Raw genomic sequence first — 18049 nt, 5'->3', positions numbered from 1 at the left:
AATGACTCGCACCTTCTCTCCCATCTGCCATCCTGAGCCTTTGTTTCCTCTGACCCAGGGCAGTTCATTCTCCACATACCTCTAAAGAAAGAACTAATAAAATCTCTGTGTTTCAAGGAGAATGACTTGAAAAGTGAAGCAAAAAAAAAAAAAAAAACGAAGGAAGGAAAGAAGGGAGGGACGGTGGGAGAGGAGGAAAAGAAAAGAAAAGAAATTAAACCTCCTTATAAAATAAAATTTTCTGTAAAAATGTGTAGCAAATCATAAAGGCTTTAATATTTATAGAAGAATAATACACACTTACTGTAAAAGTATTTCATTTAAAATGTCACAGATAATCGTGTATATTGTTTTATGACCTGCTATAACTACTTATAAATAGTTCATGAACATATTTCCATGACAGAAAATGTAAATAATATAATTTAATAAAAAATTTTAATTTTAATAGAATTATTAAATTTTCGTTGTTTTCTTAACAGTTTTTTTTTAAATGTAGCAGAACAAATGGTAAATTCAAATGAGAAAAGTCCTCAGCTTACATAACCAGATGACTCCCAAACTTCAAATAAGTCAGGTCTATTAAGTTGTTTGACCCATCAAAAATCAATTCATTTCTACCTCCCTCTTCCCCAGGAACCCCATGATTAGACTCCCGGGCCATGAGATCTTCCTAGGAGCCTCACTTAACCCAGACAGGGTCTTCCCTCTATTTCTCATTTTTCATCTAATCCTCTCCTCCTAGGTGCTCAAGAGTGTAGTAACTGATGACGTCTGAATGTTCCAGGGGGCCATGGGAGGGTGAAGAGAGACCAAAACTAAAGGTCACAACCTCAGGCCTGAAGACGTTATGTACAGGTGTATTAGAGCATTTAGCACTTGATACTTGGCTCTATGTTTACAAATGTGTGTATTAATATCTCCATCTCCCTTTCCTGACAGATTGCAAGTAACCCAGGAACAGAAAAGAGCCATATTCATCCACGTGTGCCATCTTCCCAGCAAAGCTCACGTGGCAGCGCCTATGATGGGACCATGGGCGGAATAAAGGCTGCAAGGAAGGTGGAACGACAACCCCCAGGAGGACAGAGTGAGAGGAAGGTAGATGGGCACCAAAATTCTCTGGCTCCCTCTGGCCAGACATCTGGGTAAGTGCACAGGAAGATGATGAATGGGTGGTCCTGGGCCTGTGTCGGGCTGTCCTGTTAGAACAGGAGCTCAGGAAAGAATTCTGTCATAGTCATACCCATTCCCAGGAACGTACAAGAGATAATTCCGCTCCAAGTCACGCGAGCCAAAGAAGGAAGGAAGGAAGACAGAAAGGGAGAAGCAGTGGCAAGCTCCCAGGACCCAGTGGGAGGTATGTAGACAGCCTTCCTGCTTCCTGGTTCAATCACGTTACTCAGACATTATGGAAGTGCCCAGAAAGAAGCTGGAAACCTAGTCCTGGGTGTGTGCCAGGCTGTCCCCTCCCTGGTTGTGAAAGCAGCAGCATGCTCAGGCTGTGCATCATGGACTCTGCACGGGATAAAAGAGCTCCTGCCCTGGGCTCCTCATCCACAGCCTCCTCAGGAACAGCCTCCTCCTGCCTCCTCTATACCCGGTGAGTGTCCAGTGGGGTTGGGATTCCACCTGGAATGCTGGAACAGAGAGCTGAGGTCGTAGCAGGGAAAAGGGAAGCAGAGAGGTCTGGAACGAAGCCCCAGAGTCTGGGCTGCACAGAGGGCAGCAGTGGGGGCCGGGAGGGAGCCCCTGCGGGACCTGACAGCAATTCCACACCCTGCAAAGGCCACAGGAGCTGACGGTTCCCTCCCATCCTCTTCCTATTCATGTCCACACATGTTTCCTGTGACATCCATCCTCCAGAATGCTTTTCCCAAATGGGAGCATCCCCTAGTGTTCTTTGGAGGTACAAAATTTGGATGTCCAGTTAGACTGGCAGCAGTCTGTCCTGGGTGGAGAGCAAAGCGGGAGGCATCTGCCACGATCCCACCAACTCCAGATCAGCTTCCCTCACCCTCCTGCAGCTCCTGGCTCAGGAGGCAGCTGGCTCAGAGGCAAGGAGACATTGCATTGTGGATTCTGAACTGACAAGTTGCTTTGTTTTGTCCAGGACACCCCAACTCCTGCCGAGATGTCCTGTCAGCAGAACCAGCAGCAGTGCCAGGCCCCGCCCAAGTGCCCCTCACCCAAGTGTCCCCCGAAGAAGCCGGGACAGTGTGTGCCCCCAGCCTCCTCTGGCTGTGCTCCGAGCCTTGGGGGCTGCTCTGCCCCCAGCTCCGAGGGCGGCTGCTGCCTGAGCCACCACAGGCGCCGCAGGTCCCACCGATGCCGGCGCCAGAGCTCCGACTCCTGCGACCGGGGCAGTGGTCAGCAGGGCGGGGACTGCTGCTGACCTGCATCCTGATGCTGAGACAAGCGACTGCACAGGGAATCAGGATCCCAAGAGCCAAGCAAAAGTCCCATCCTGATGCATCGCCTCCCAGACACCCTGTTCTGGCTTTCACGGGCCGAGCTGGGGTGTTCCTGTCGAGGATCTGAGCTCTCCCTAGAAGGCTCTTCCTATCTGATGTCTGGGATCTCCCAGCTCCCCCCGTCCCTGTCCCTGCCAAGGATTGGTGGTGCCTGTGCCTGACCCTGTCAAAAATAAAGTTTCTCGTGCTCATCAGCACTGGTGTCTCACTGGCCATCTCACTGAGTCTCTCCCCTCAGTTCCTTACCTCTGCACTAGGAAAAAAGAGTACATCTGATTCCCCTGCCCTTGTGGAAGGGCTGGGGAGGGTTTTATGTTGGACTGAGAGGGAGAGAAGGGTGAAAATTGTGTTGATTTGAGGCCCTATGACTCTCAGTGAAGAACGGACCTTTTCTTTGAAATCTGAGTGCACTGATGCAGTCGGGGAATTTCTAGCCTGTGATATGGACTGTTTTATTTTAATAAGCTGTTTCTGGAGTCCTAATTAAGAGACAGGCAATCAGGAGGCAAAGAAACAGAAAATAAGCAGAGAAGGAGCAGAATCAAAGATGGAGGAAGGAGATATCAGCCCCGAGGAGGAAGGATAACTCGATTACCCAGTGATATCCAGGCAGAGAGGTGAAAGCTGAGAGAACAGTTTAAATTAATGAGGTCAGGGAACAGAGATGTGGCTGGGAGTTTAGTCAATGCAGTGATTGGAGTGTGCAAAATGAGAATTTTGGAAAAAAGAAAAAGAGAGAAAAATGAAAAGTATTGCTGTAATTATAAATAGATATAATTAAAGAAGCAAGCTATTAAGTTTGCAACTCTATACTACCTTGACATCAACACATAGGAGTCACAACCCCATTGACTTCTCATGTTTTGGCCTACATTGTGAGATTCAGATGCTCCTGAGGTTGAGGTAACATTTCTATATGTGAACCAAGAGGAACAGCTCGCTTTGACTGCCAGAAAGCCAGAGAAATGTCACAGAGCTTGAGCTACAGCCAAAATGCTAATATTAAGAAAAACTGATGTTAGGGACTGAGTAGAGCAGGTGGGGGGGGGAGCAAAAAACTATAAGTCCATTGAATCAAAAAAGGATTATATCAAACCCTATAAATTAATTCTTAAAATGTAGGGATCAAAAATCCCTGAGAGAAGTGTAACATCAGACATGCACCAACAGGTCTGAAAAATGAGCATTCATTGAAGTAGAATCCACAGCTTCGGCCCTTAGTCTAAGTTTGGTTTGAAATCCCTGGAGACCTCTCAGCCAGGGCAGGACAAGGTGAGCTGCAGTGACAGGGACGGAAGGCCTGGCCCCGAGGGAAGAGTGTGCCACAGCTTGCAAAGCTCCGTCCCTGGGATGTGAGCGACACCCACCACACGTGGGCCTAGCAGCTCTACGCAGGCCTGGAAACAGCACGCCACAGCCTGAGCAAAACTGGAGAACAGAGCCTGCCCCCTGGCAAGGGCTGTAGAACAAGGCTCAGAAGCCATAAGCATCTCAAACCACCCCTCTGAAGAAACTCAGAGTTCTCGCTGTGGTTGAATCTAATCTAAGTGAAGAGAAAAGGGAGCAGAGTCCACTGAAAGGACTAGCTGGGACACCAAAGAGCCCCTGGGAAGCTAGAAGTGAAAAAGGAACCCCTTAAAAATGAAGCCCCAGGGGGGAGTAACAGATCCCCAAACCTTACCTGGGTAACACCAAGTCCTAAGCTGGACTTGTCTGTTCACTCAACACGGATTTATGGAACATGGGTTATGTGCTCAGTTCTAGGCACTAGGCCTACAGCAGGGAATCAGAGAGACAAAGTCTCTTCTCTTGGGAACTCACATTCAAAATGGGTCCAAGGGAGACAGTTCCCAGTTTTGCATGCAATGCAGAGTGAAATACGGTGGCCCTCTCCTCAGATGGTCTCTAACCCTGCGGAGGTGAGCAGATACTATTGTTCATTTAATAAACCCAGATAAGATACTCAGCCCGGGAAAAATACTGAGGCTTTGAGACTGTGGCTTTGGTGGTGACAAAAAAAGCATATCAAGTATTTGCTAGCTTCCACACCAAAAGACCACAGCCAAGAAAGGAGAGGGGGTAAACTGTTAATACTAATGGACAAAGTTAGCACACAGGCAGGCCTCTGTCCTCATGCTCTTCCTGTCTCCCTCCCTCTCCCTCTCCACAGCCCCAGTGAAACTGCCTCCTCTCACAGCTGCTCTTTTTTTCCATGAATATTACCTGCTTCATCACCTAAAGGGGATGGCTACATCTATAGGCCTCCCTGACACAGGATAACCAGACACACAATTTTCATCAATGTTTATAAAAGAAAATAATGCTTGGTCATCATTTTAATTAATATTTGTGATTTAAAAGATTTGTCTCATTCTTAAATGCAGTGTTTCAGAGGGCAATGGCTCTCTAATATTATAATTAAACGCAATGGAAAAATATGGCCTAGCTTATGCAATTGCACTTTCCAAAGCCCTTGTCCAATCACTGCCTACTCAGGAGTTCACAAACTTCCCTGGGTCGACCTCATCATCACCACACCCATTAAGTATTGTTCACAGGTCAGCTAATCTCCCTTCGCCACCCCAGCCAGCTTGGATCACTCCCTCCCCTGAACTATTCCTGGAGCTCTTAGAATAAATATCACAGTCACTAAGACACTGACACAGTGATCCTCAGAGGTGTTTTAAATTGCAAACCATGTCATCACAGCTTCTATAGATTTCCTATCTCTATCTCTGATTTTGGCCCTCACATCTTTGGTCTCTTGTGCCTCTATCACTTTATGGCTTTTTCTCTCCTCTGACACCAGCTGTTACCTGGAGAAGCAGATTCAAACTCAGGAATGTCTGACTCCAACATGGTTGCTCTTAACAAACCCATTACTGTGCCCCTCCACTTTGTCTTAGATCCCTCCAGTGTTCCCCTAAGCACCAACATTTCCTCTTCCCCCTGGTGAGGACACCCTGGGTTCTATGAGGTCCTCTTGGAATTTCCATCTGGCTGGCTGCCCATGGATGGATCAAAGATCTACACGTCTGCCCCTGCTTCCTGTACTAATTAATACTGTTGTCACAGACCAGTGACCTCATCTCACCTCTCATCCCCAAGTGGTAGCAGGTAGCAACACCTGGACACATTCTGCCCCCCAGAGTCACTCCAGGCAAAAGGCAACTAGCACCTAAAGGCTCTGACCTCAAGCTTGAGGACTTTCCATGCATTCATACCATAGCACTTGCCATATTGGTCCGTGCTTACCGTGTTATGTGTCCATCTGCTCCACTACTGTGCGCTGCTCAAGAACAGAGATCAAATCGTATTCACCGCTAACTCTCCTATGTACAGCAGAATGTGCGGTGTGCCGCATCGGTGCAGCACGTGTCCTGTTTGAATAATCGAGTAAATGGATGAGTAAATAAATGAATGAATAAGTAAGTAGATGAAAAAATTAAAAGGACAGGCCTACAGGAAGGCTGAGCCACTATTTGGAGAGCCCCATGACTTTCCTCACAGGAAAACTGTTGGCATCTGCACAAGAAGATATGGAAGGCCTAGGAATGGAGATTACAAGGAGCTGTACAGCTCAACACATTCTAAAGAAGGAAGGAATGAAGGGAGAAAGGGAGAAAGGAAGGAAAGAAGGACAAAGGGAAGTGGAAAAAAGGAGGGAAGAAAGGAGGGAGGGGAAGGGAGGGAAAGGGAGGGAAGGAGAGAGAGGAAGGAAGGAAGGGAGGGAGGAAGGGAGGGAGGGAAGAAAGAGTAAAAGAAAAGTAAGAGATGACAGGCCTTCAAAAGGTTTAAAGGGAAGACATTTGGACAGCTGGGGGGCTTCCTGGATCTCTTTTATCAGAAAAGCTGCCCTCCCTTTCCCCTTTCCCTATCAACCACCACAACATGATGGCTCCACACCTCCCCGTGGTACCTGTGTCTCTGCCAGGGGCATGAGGACACACTGAGAGCTGAGTACCAGTGCCTTCCTGCTCAGGGCTGGGCACAGATGCTCAAATCCTTCAAACTCCCCCCCCCAAAGTGTCTCTCCCCAACCTCAGGGGACTTGTTTTTCTAAGAAGTTCTAATAGAAGGTTCTTGGCTATTCTAGGAATCTTATCCTCTCTCATCTTCAAAACCCCAACTCCTTCCTTTGTAGCTGCTAGCTCCCACCTCCTAGATGCTGTAGGGTAAAGGGGTATGACTTTATAAATTAAAGACTCTCCCTTTCAACTCCACTCACCTGCCCTCTGTCTGTCCTTTGTACTCAACCTCCAACCTTTGCTGCTCAACGATTCCACCATTCTTCAGCTCTTCCAGGCCCACCACTGACCTGCAGAGAACATAGATTCACCTCATGGCCCTAAAATTAGTATTTCAGGGTAGACATGACTGGGATTTATGTATCAAGTTCGTAACCCCATGTTGGCAATCAGAGAAACAGTTCTCAGCCTCTATTTTGTAACTTGAAGCACGACAGCATGTCATCTGCCAGGGATCTCTAGAACTGGGCTTAGGGACCTGACAGTGTCTCTAAGACAGATCTAAGCTCCTAAGTGCCACTAGACCTCCTGCTGTTGGTGAATTTACCCAGAGATGTAGAAAGATGGAAACAGAATCAACCAAGAAAGCTTGATATGAGGCATCAGTACAGTCAGGGAAAGCCGGCAGTTACCAGTGATGACCTGCCACTAAAAGTTGTCCCTGACAAGTGAGGTCTCAGTAGTTGTAGGAATAGATTTTTCAGGCCTCATCAGGGGACTTGCTGACCAATCCCAAAACCTATTCATTCAATAATTCATTTGTTCAACAAGTACTTATGTGCCACTGGTCTAGGTACTTGGATCAGTGTGAAACAAGACAAATCCCCCTCTTAGGGAGCTCACATTCCATCAGAGGCATCTTTTGATTTCCTTGCAGGGCAGCAGATTTAGACAAAGGTGGTTCTATATTCAGTTGGATTCTCATTCTGGGGCATTGGATAGATACTGGTCAAGCGTTGCTAAATCCAGTGGAGGCACCCATCATGGGCAAATTTTTGAGAATTTGATATTGCTGTTTGATATAAAAAAGACTTAATTAAAGACATCTAATGTCAGCTGGCTTCCCCACCAAAGATAAGTGCTAAGTAAGGCAAAGGATAGATTGGTGATGCCATGGTGAAATGTTTGTTGCAAAGTTAAACTGTCCTTGCCCCTTCCCAGTTTCCATTTCTCACTTCCCAGGTCTCAGTGAGCAACAACATTCACCTAAGTGCCTTAAAAGTGCTTCAGTTTCCTCCTTGGAAATGAATGTGAACATCTAAAAAATATGGCCACAGCTGCAGCCTTTCCTGTATTGAGATAATCAGACACACTAAATGTAATAATCATAATCAAAATCTTGTCATTTTAAGACAGATTTGAAATTTAAATGTTCGTTTCATTTTTATGCAATTTTAATATATCATGATTCAGGATGAAATATATATATATAGTTATAATAAGTGCATTGGGAAAATACTATAGAGTTTACTTCACTTTCAACAACCTTTGTCCACTGTGTGTCAGGTGTCCACAATCATTACATCAATCATATCATAATCACACCCATCAATTATCATTCATCTTTATGCTAATCACTCTTAGCCAACCCAGCCAGGCTGAATCACTCTCTTCCCAGATTTCTTAGAATCAATACTACAGTCACTAAGATACTCATACCACATCCCTTAAATGTACATTAATCTGTAAGACATGTCACCACAACTTTTGTAGCTTTCTTATCCCTGTCTCTGGTTTTACCTGTGACATCCCTGGATCATTCATTGCACTTCCATATAAATAGATTTTTCTTTCCTGAGACATCTCTACTTTAACACAGCTCTTAGGAGAAGCAGGGCCAACAGATGTTCTTTTTTTCATATTTGTTGGCCATTTGTCTATTTTCTTCTGAAAATCTTTTGTTCATGTCTTTTGCCCACTTTTTGATGGGGTTGTTTGTTTTCTTCTTGTTGATTTGTTTGGGTTCTTTATAGATTCTAGATATCAGTCATTTGTTGGATGTATAGTTTGCAAATATTTTCTCCAATTGTATAGGCTGTGTATTCACTCTGTTGATTATTTCCTTTGCTGTGCAGAAGCTATTTAATTTAATTAAGTCAAATGTATTTATTTTTGCTGTTGCTATATTTGTCTTTGGGGTCTTAGTTATAAATTCTTTGTCTAGGCTGATGTCTCAAAGAGTTTTTCCTACATTTTCTTCTGGAATTTTTATGGTTTCATGCCTTACATTTAAGTCTTTAAGCCATCTTGAATTAATTTTTGTATATGGCAAGAGATAGGTATCCTGTTTCATTTTCTGCATGTGGCTATCCAATTTTCCCAGCAACATCTACTGACTAGACCTTCCTTTCCATACACTTCCAACAGTGTATGTTGTTGTCTGATTTGTTGACGATTAGTTAGTTGTATGTAGGTGGCTTTAGTTGTTTGTTCTCTACTCTGTCCCATTGGTCTATGTCTCTACTTTTATACCAGTGCTATGCTGTTTTGGTTACTAGAGACTTGTGGTATAATTTGAAGTCAGATAATGCAATGCTTCCACATTTGTTCTTTTTACTTAAGACTTCTTTGACTATTCAGGCTCTTTTATGGTTTCAAATGAAGCTCAACATCACTAGTCATCAGGGAAATACAAATTAAAACTACAGTGAGATACCACCTTATCCTTATCAGAACGGCCATTAAAAAGTCTGAAAACAACAGATGCTGCATAGATACACAGAGAAAGGAATGCTTATACACTGTTGGTGGGACTGCGAATTACTCAACTTCTATGGAAAATAGTATGGAGATTCCTCAAGGAAGTAAATGTAGACCTACCATTCGATCCAGTGGTCCCACTGCAGGGTATCTACCCAAAGGAAATGAAGTCATTTTATAAAAAGACACATGCACTCAAATGTTTATCATAGCACAATTCACAATTGCAAAGATGTGGAATCAACCTAAGGGCCCTTCAATTATCGAGTGGATGAAGAAAATGCGGCATATATTTACACCAAGGAGTACTACTCAGCTACAAAAAAGAATGAAATAATGTCATATGAAGCAACGTGGCAGGAACTAGAGACCATTATCCTAAGTGAAGTATCTCAGGAAGGGAAAACCAAACACCATATGTTCTAATAAGTGGGAGCTAATAGATGGGTATACACAGGCACAAAGAGATAGAAAGGACATGAGAAACCAAGAAGTGGGGAGGGTGGGAGGGTGAGTGTGGGATTAAAAACTTACCGATTTGGTACAATGAACACTATCCTAGTGATGGGCTCACCAAAAGCCCCAACTTAAGCATTACACAAGATATCCTTATAACAAAAACACTTATACCCCCTTAATTAATATTTTGAAATTGAATTTTTTTAAAAAGATGCTGTTAATGAGCATATTATTCAGCCCCTGAGATCATAGATGCCCCCAGTGCACCCCTCATCCCCCTTCTTCCTCTACCCTAGCACTATCGCTTTCCCCCTGGTGGCCCCCTAATGCTTCTTGGGTCCACAGGCTTCTCTTAGTTGTCCTGCCTAGGTTTACTGTCCCTGGACAGACTCATACTCCTTATCTTGCTCATCCCATCTGCTATCACTTATCAAATGACAACATCTGGATTCATCATTCACTCAGAGTCACTGCAGAGCAACAAGGGACTAATGCCCAAAACTCTGACCTCAGGCCTGAGGAATCCCACACACGTGTGTTACAGCATCCTCAGGTGGCTCACGCTTACTTTCCTAATTATCTCTCAGCCCCAGTACCCCATCAGCCTAAGGGTAGGGATGGTATCTTCATTCTTGAATCTCCTTTGCCCAGCACAGTGTGTGCTGTCATCTCAACATAAATCATTTAAAGAATGTGTGACTTTAATGAATGAAAAATCAAGGAAGACTGAGGGATAGATATTTGAACAGTCTTGGGTTCCTTGGATCCCTTCTCTTGTCAAAACTCTTGGCACCTGCCCTGGAGAAGCAGAGGACTTGGGGCTTTAGAGTGGATGATGCTACCCCTGAACAAAACTCAACACCCTCACCCCTCCCAAACCCACCACTCATTTTCCTGCCTGCAAACCAAAACAGGAAAAGTGTTCCAAGATTTGGCCAGTCCTCACTGGAGTCAGGATTCCTCAACCCAAGTTACTTTCTATTTCCCTAGTCCTCTCTGCCCAGGAATTTTTCCTAAGCTATGGGTTCAGGGCTATAAACTCTGAAATAAATAGAGAAAGGGTCAATTTTTTTAAATTAATGTAATCACATGCCATTATTTGAATTTTTACTTCCTCTAGAGTTGCTAAACTCTCCCCCAAGATGTTCCAGAAGCAAAACTAGGAGTAGCATTGAGCCACTCCCAGTTGTCCCCCAAGTCCTACTCAAAGATCCTTCTCAGTGCCCACCTGCAGTCTCTTCCTGATGAGCCTTAGCTCTGGGCGCTGCCATTGCTCCAGCTCTGGAGAACGCATCTGCCCTGGCCATCCCAGGCTTTACATACACACGGGGCACAGTTTCTGAGCTCCAGCTGCTGTCACTCTGCAGTGGCCAGAGCACTGAAAACTACAAAGGAATAGGGCTGGATGATCTAATGAGCCAAAGAGATAAGCCTCTTCCCAGTGTAATGTTTTTCCTCCTCCATTGTCATTCCACTTCCAGGATTGAGAAGTCCCATGGAACACTGATGATGATGGTAGGAATGGGAGATTCCCTCATAAAATTTGCTGTTTAAGCTGGAAATCAGGTATGCGCCATCAATCCTAATCGTTTTTGTTTTTAAACCACATGCATCTATAAATAGCTGATTTCCAGCTCTCAGTGTGTCATGGTCTTTATTAGCCTCATGTTGGGTTTAATTTCCAGAATAACCGTCACTGAGCAGAGTCCCCAAGTATTGTCCCAACTACCATACTGTGGTCATTATGAAGCTTCCACTCAGCATCCCTGAACCTACTTCTTGTTTGTCCTTTGTGGCCTAGAATCATGGCATTTATTGATTTGCTTGATACTAGAAAAAGCAGAGAATCCAAAAGATGCCCCCTTTTTATACCTTCTTAGAGCCTTCTAACTAGTGTATTAAACAGTCTAAACTCACTACGATAAAAACATTTGTCTAATTCAGTCACTGCCTTCTCCTATGCTGTGTTGAGCCTCCATTGAAAATATCTCAGGGAAATGCCACGTTTCTTCAGTCACTTTTATGGGTACCAAAGTCCAGACAAGCAAACTTAATTTTGTACAAAACTTCAAACTCAAATCTTCCCTTCCCCACGAGCACTGCCCAGGACTCTCCCAACAAATTGTAGTTGGATGAGGACATGGCTGGCTCTTTCACTCATTCACCTCCCTCACCTTCCCCTGAAGACCCTCTTCCTTTTCCACAGTTCTGGGAGATGGGAAAGGGAAGAGGAATCATTTCACATTTGACTGTCCCATCAGCCTGCTCTGTTGGCAGCTTACTCCCTCTGTGTGGCAGGCTTCACATGAGGACGGTATTATAGGATGCTTATGTGGGTTCTTCTGGGGCATCTGCAGGGATCTCCCCCCAGCACAGTTCCCAGACATGGGATGTGCGTTCAGATTTGAGTCAGATACTCCCTAAGCTCCCACCTTCACTGGCACAATCCACAGCCTCTCGATGCTGAGATCTCTCTGCCCAACTGACAACCATCCTAAGCACAACACCAGCAAGACTGTGCAAGCTGGTCTCCCTTCCCAGATGTCCTCTGCTGCCCTGTCTCAACACCCTGTTCTACCTCTTCAATTTCTTTTCTTCATTCAACAATAGGTTCAGAGGGAAAATCAGCAAGTCTACTAATACAGCAGTCTTCATCTTCCTTTCTTGCAGGGACCTTTAACATCTACAGGTTGTCATGAATCCTCCTCCTTCAGTTGACCTCTTTTGTAGGAGATCAACCAGTTTCCCACCCCTGTACAAGATAAGGGGGAAATCATTGCATTCTCTTCTAGGACAATAACTTCCCTATCTAAACAATTCTCATCAAACTTCAGCCTTCTAAATATATAGCTGGAACACAGAAATAGAGTTATATTTTTCTCTTACCCAGTACTGAAGAGATTTTAACCATCTCTTCTAGGCATACTTTAATGTATGGGGATAAGTGGCATCTGTTATTTTCAGCTTTGGACTTTAGCCAACATTTCAATGTAAGAAAAAACTTCTAACTCAACATCCTCTTACACACTGGATCCAACCAGAACTAAATACTACAACTTAATCTGAAGGGGAAATTAGAATCTATGTAAGAAACTTAGGGATACATACCTTCAAATTGGCATTGAAAGCATGTGGCACATTCTGGCTACCTCTTCCTATTTTCCTTAAAAATGACTCAGTTGCTTGCCATGGAATGTGATTACTGTGGCATTGGAGGGACAGAACTGAGAAAGAACCATGAGTTGTAAGCAAAGGGAGAAGAATTTTATGTTTGTCGATTCATCTTTGATTGCTAATATATAGAATGTCCAAAGTGCACTCCAAGGAGCTAAACCTGAGATCCTACACTGCCTATTCTTAGGGTACCAACTGGAATGACTATGTCGTGAAATTCTCCCAAGGTTTATCCAGCCAGACCAGTCTCTGTATTTCCTTGATGTCTCGGGATCACAGGAAGCCAACTGCCACAGGATAGGACTCCTGGGACTGGTGATTCTCAGGGAGTTGCCCTTGTGCTGTGGGGGAAGTGATCAGACCATGATCTTACAGCTATTAGCTGTCATCGCAGGATAAATGCTCTTCACGTGAGGCTTGTGGAGCATCTGATCTCGTGAGGAAAAGGAGGGGTTTGAGACAGGAGCAATTCCTCAAGGTAGACGTGAGATTAATGAGCACCATCTCCAGGTTTTGTGGGGAGTGCCAGTCAGTCGAGAATGAGGCTGGAAGAAAGCCTGGCAGATGTTTTGTAAAAGAGAGGTAAAACTATTCATTGAAAGTCATTGAAAAGAATGTTTTGATCCTTTCAACCTTGCCCAAAATGTGTGATTTATGTTCCCTTTTCAATTATTGCTCCCTCCATCCTGCCTCCCCTGCTGCCAATGACTCAGGGTTACAACAGGCTTGCTTCTGATGACATGATATATGGAGAAATAATTATTCACTTTTGCTGCAAAGTCTAGACCCCAATACTTTTTTCTTACCCACCCCATGGCATTTGGAATTCCTCATGGGGGCATTATCACTGTTGTGGCTAACTCTTCTATGTCTATTCAATCTGCTAGACTACAAACTCACTGAAGAAAGAGGCCATGACTCATCCCCTACCTGCTCTACCCCTACTGCTGACCATGATGCCTGGCCATCATTATTGCTGAGAAAAGAAGGAGCAGCCCAGACTGCTGGAAGCAAGCCAGCCTGGCTCTAGGAGCTAGGCTATGATGTTCTCCTGTTGAATAAAAACAATTTCACAGAACTGTAACATCAGACAAGCTAACTCTGTGACCATGAGGGAGCAAGACAAAAACAAGACCACTCTGAGCATCAGTGAAACAAGAGCATTGTCCTAACCACAAAAATGACCAGCCATTCCCTTTCCTCCACTAGTATGAGTGACTGTTACCTCTTTACCAATTATAGCTTTAGACTTGCCTCATTGCTCCAGCTTTCTAGTTAAAAAATATTAAGATATCCAATCATAGAAATGCCTCTGTTTTCTAACAGCACCCAGTCCAGAGCAAAACTTCACTTCTTTGAGCCATCCTCAAAATCACCTAACAATGAACCCAAATCCTATAACAAGCACCTCCTGATGTCTCCATATGATATACCACCTCCACCATTGCAACAAGCCAAGCAACATAACTTCGTTCTACTACAGGTGTGTTCCTGGTGCTCTTTGCATGGGGAACATTGATGCTGCTCACTGTAAGTGTATTAAATGAAGGACAATGGGAGTGAAGAACTTGCAGGAGAAGGAATTTCTTGGAGACTGGGGTGCTGGTGGTGGCAGTTAGGAAGGGTTGGGGGCTCAGGGCAAATAATGAGGAAAGACAGAAGGTGGTGTCTGCAACCAGAGACACAGATCAGGGACTAGTGTAGACCATTGAGAAGGTCCAGAGTTCCCCAGTGGCATGCCTTCTTTAGACTGGCCCCTGCCCATCTGGCATTCTCTTGGCCTCCATCACCAGCAAAACTGGGGGGAATAGCAATGTGTTTTTCATACCAGCTTCACCACCCAGTCTGGTATGAGAAAGTACTCATTTCACCCTTCATGAGTAATTCCTTCCAACGCACTAGCAATTGCTGAGGTCCTAAATAATGTGAAAGAAATGGACAGCCCAGTATAGTTTTGGGGCTAAGCCTAAAAATATCCCCTCAGCAGGAGACCCCTGGAGATAGGAGAATATCAGAGAGGAGAGTCTGTGCCAGCTCTAACCCTTTCCCCTTCCTTCATCCCAAGTTGCATCCCTAGAGACCAAGTGCCATTTTCTTCCCTTTGGGTATCTCAAAATAAATCATGGAATCCCCCCATATTTTTGAAGAGGATAACTTGTAAAGTGCATACCTTGATAGGGAATTTTGTATCTAAATGTCATAAAGTATAAAGAACAATCACATACATTTACCATAAAAATATTTCATTTAAAATTATTTAATTTAAATATAAATAATGTTCTGCTGTAATTCTATCATTTTTGGAAACAAATAGCAAAGTATAGTTATTATAATAGTAGAAATGAAGTCAATGATATAATACTATGATAAAATCCAATAGGAAAATGAGATTCAGATTTTATAAAAATCATATTATGCAAACCTTAGAGATTATCAGGTGTTTCATTAAATGTGATGCACATCGTGTCACCACCACCATCAACCTCATCATTAGCAACACATTGAACAAATCATCTTCACAACTTCCATCAATTATCTTAAACAGGCCAGGCGCGGTGGCTCACGCCTGTAATTCTAGCACTCTGGGAGGCTGAGGTGGGAGGATTGCTTGAGGTCAGGAGTTCGAGACCAGCCTGAGCAAGAGCGAGACCCCTGTCTCTACTAAAAATAGAAAGAAATTAGCTGGACAACTGAAAATATATAGAAAAAATTGGCTGGTGATGGTGGCGCATGCCTGTAGTCCCAGCTATTTGGGAGGCTGAGGCAGAAGGATCAATTGAACCCAGGAGTTTGAGGTTGTTGTGAGCTAGGCTAATGTCACAGCACTCTATCCAGGGCAACAGAGTGAGACTCTGTCTCAAAAAAGAAAAATTATCTTAAACAAGCCGGGCGCGGTGGCTCATGCCTGTAATCCTAGCACTCTGGGAGGCTGAGGCGGGAGGATTGCTTGAGGTCAGGAGTTCGAGACCAGCCTGACCAAGAGCAACACCCCTGTATCTACTAAAAATAGGAAAAAAATTTAACTGGGTGTGGTGGTACATGCCTGTAGTCCCAGCTACTCGGGAGGCTGAGGCAGGAGGATTGCTTGAGCCCGGGAGTTTGAGGTTGCTGTGGGCTAGACTGATGCCATCGCACTCTAGCCCAGGCAAACAGAGTGAAACTCTGTCTCAAAAAAAATTATCTTAAATATTTTATGCTCATGTATTATTTTACTTTCTTATAATTAATATCATACATCTCACAATAAGCTAAATATGGACAAACTGGCTTTTTCATATTAAGTATGGACCTTGTAATCTGAATTGTTGTAGGCTTTTTCACTATTTTGTCTGTTCATCCATATAATCCTACCTCGGCTCTAGTTTTTTTAGAGGCCCCACCTGCCCCAGACTGGTCATGGGTCCCATCCTCCAGCCATTTTACCTAACACATCGCATTCCCAGAGTCCAGTGGTCTCCAATCAACCAACATTCCCAAGAGTCAAAAGCCAATTACATCTGAACAAATCATTCCCCTTCAGAATGTGCAGCGCAATAGGAAATCAATGTCCAAAGGACAGAAGTATTTGCAGACATTTGTGTCACAGGACAAATCACATGGTATCAGACATATATGTTTACTTCTCAGATGTCAGTCCGGTTAAACTTGAAATGCTCAATATCAGGAAATATGTCATATGCATCTCTACATTCTCACTGCAAAATCCAAGTTTAAGCATCTGAGCTGAATGAGTGAAAGAAAGGAGAAATGGTAGGTCCCCAACACACCTGGAGAGCAGACATCAAGATTTCCTGGTTCGCTCTTGTCAGGGATGTTGGCAAGCATGGAGGAAGATGCTGAAGACCAGGGATGGGCGTGTCTGGCACTGTCCCCTCCCTGGTTGTGAAAGCAGCAGCATGCTCAGGCTGTGCATCACGAACCCTGCTCAGGATAAAAGGGCTCCTGCCCGGTGCTCCTCATCCACAGCCTCCTCAGGAACAGCCTTCTCCTCTTCTCCTGCCTCTCTGCCTCTGGTGAGTGTCTAGCAGGGACAGATGCTCAGCTGGGAGCATCTGGAGAAGACAAGCACAGATTTTAGTAGGGAAGAGGGAAACAGAGGTGTCTGATGTGGAGGTAGCAGGAAGGGGACTTTGGAGGGCAGCTGGGGGCAGCAGAGGGGACAATGAGCCAGGAACCTCTGTGGGATGCATCTGAGTCCTGGCTCTCCACAGTCCCTCCACTCTTTTCCTGAAAGATGTGGACATGCCAAGAGACTATCTCTGGGAGTCATTATCCAATTGGGCGTATCTGCTTCAGTGTTTCTGTGAAGACAGAAGGACTTGGGGCCCAGTTAGAAGATATCAGCATTCTTTTCTGGAAGGGAGACAAAGTGGAAAGCAATATCCTGCCAGGTCCATCTAACTTGAGATCGGTTTCCATTGTCCTTCCTGAAGATCATAGCTCAGGAAGCAGAGGTCTTAAGAGCAAGGGCTTTATAAACCATTCATAGAGCAGTTACTGGCCTGAAGCTTTTGCACTGACTTTTTACTTTGATCTATCCAGACTCACTGACCTTCTGCCGAGATGTCCTGCCAGCAGAACCAGCAGCAGTGCCAGGCCCCGCCCAAGTGCCCCTCACCCAAGTGCCCCCCGAAAAGCCCAGCACAGTGTCTGCCCCCAGCCTCCTCCGGCTGTGCTCCGAGCCTTGGGGGCTGCTCTGTCCCCAGCTCCGAGGGCGGCTGCTGCCTGAGCCACCACAGGCACCGCAGGTCCCACCGATGCCGGCGCCAGAGCTCCGACTCCTGTGACCGGGGCAGTGGTCAGCAGGGCGGGGGCTGCTGCTGACCTGCATCCTGATGCTGAGACAAGCGACTTTTGAGGAAACAAAGTTCAAGGACTATCCCCAGCCTGCCTTGCTCCCTCCTCATACTCGAATCTCTTTCCCTTTGGCCAGTGCTGAGGAGTTCCCCTGAGAGAGCTCTGATCTCTCTCCCCAGTGGCTCTTCCTGTCCATTCTGCAGGGACCCACAGAATGTCCAGGGCATGAAATGTCTGCCTAGCCAATTGTCATCACCTGTGTCTGACCCTATGGAAAAATAAAGCTTTTGTTCTCTCAGCACACTGGGCACTCTCTGACTTTGCTTCCACCCAGGCCGCTCTGTGGGCCTCTCCTCCCATCTGCTCCTCCAGCCAGCACCGCCTGACAGAGGGAACAGATCCCGACTCCAGACCAGA

The 18049-nt window shown here is 45.1% G+C and overlaps 1 protein-coding gene across 1 annotated transcript; it reads left to right on the top strand.

Annotated features, from left to right (window-relative positions):
* Positions 1-16807: 16807 nt before the first annotated feature.
* LOC123634779 (late cornified envelope protein 3C-like) lies at positions 16808-17659 on the top strand. Its single transcript, XM_045546503.1, has 2 exons — positions 16808-16848; positions 17378-17659. The coding sequence occupies exon 2, from the start codon at positions 17399-17401 to the stop codon at positions 17657-17659; it is 261 nt and encodes an 86-aa protein (XP_045402459.1). The 5' UTR covers positions 16808-16848; positions 17378-17398.
* The last annotated feature ends 390 nt before the right edge of the window (positions 17660-18049 follow it).

The sequence above is a fragment of the Lemur catta genome, chromosome 3 (assembly GCF_020740605.2).
Source record: "Lemur catta isolate mLemCat1 chromosome 3, mLemCat1.pri, whole genome shotgun sequence".
Lineage (NCBI taxonomy): Eukaryota > Metazoa > Chordata > Mammalia > Primates > Lemuridae > Lemur > Lemur catta.
Note: the sequence above shows the minus strand (reverse complement) of the source record. Positions and strands in the feature narration are given on the sequence as shown.

Excerpts from the sequence above, each read along its gene's own strand:
- LOC123634779 (XM_045546503.1), top strand. The coding sequence starts at position 17,399 with ATGTCCTGCCAGCAGAACCAGCAGCAGTGCCAGGCCCCGCCCAAGTGC.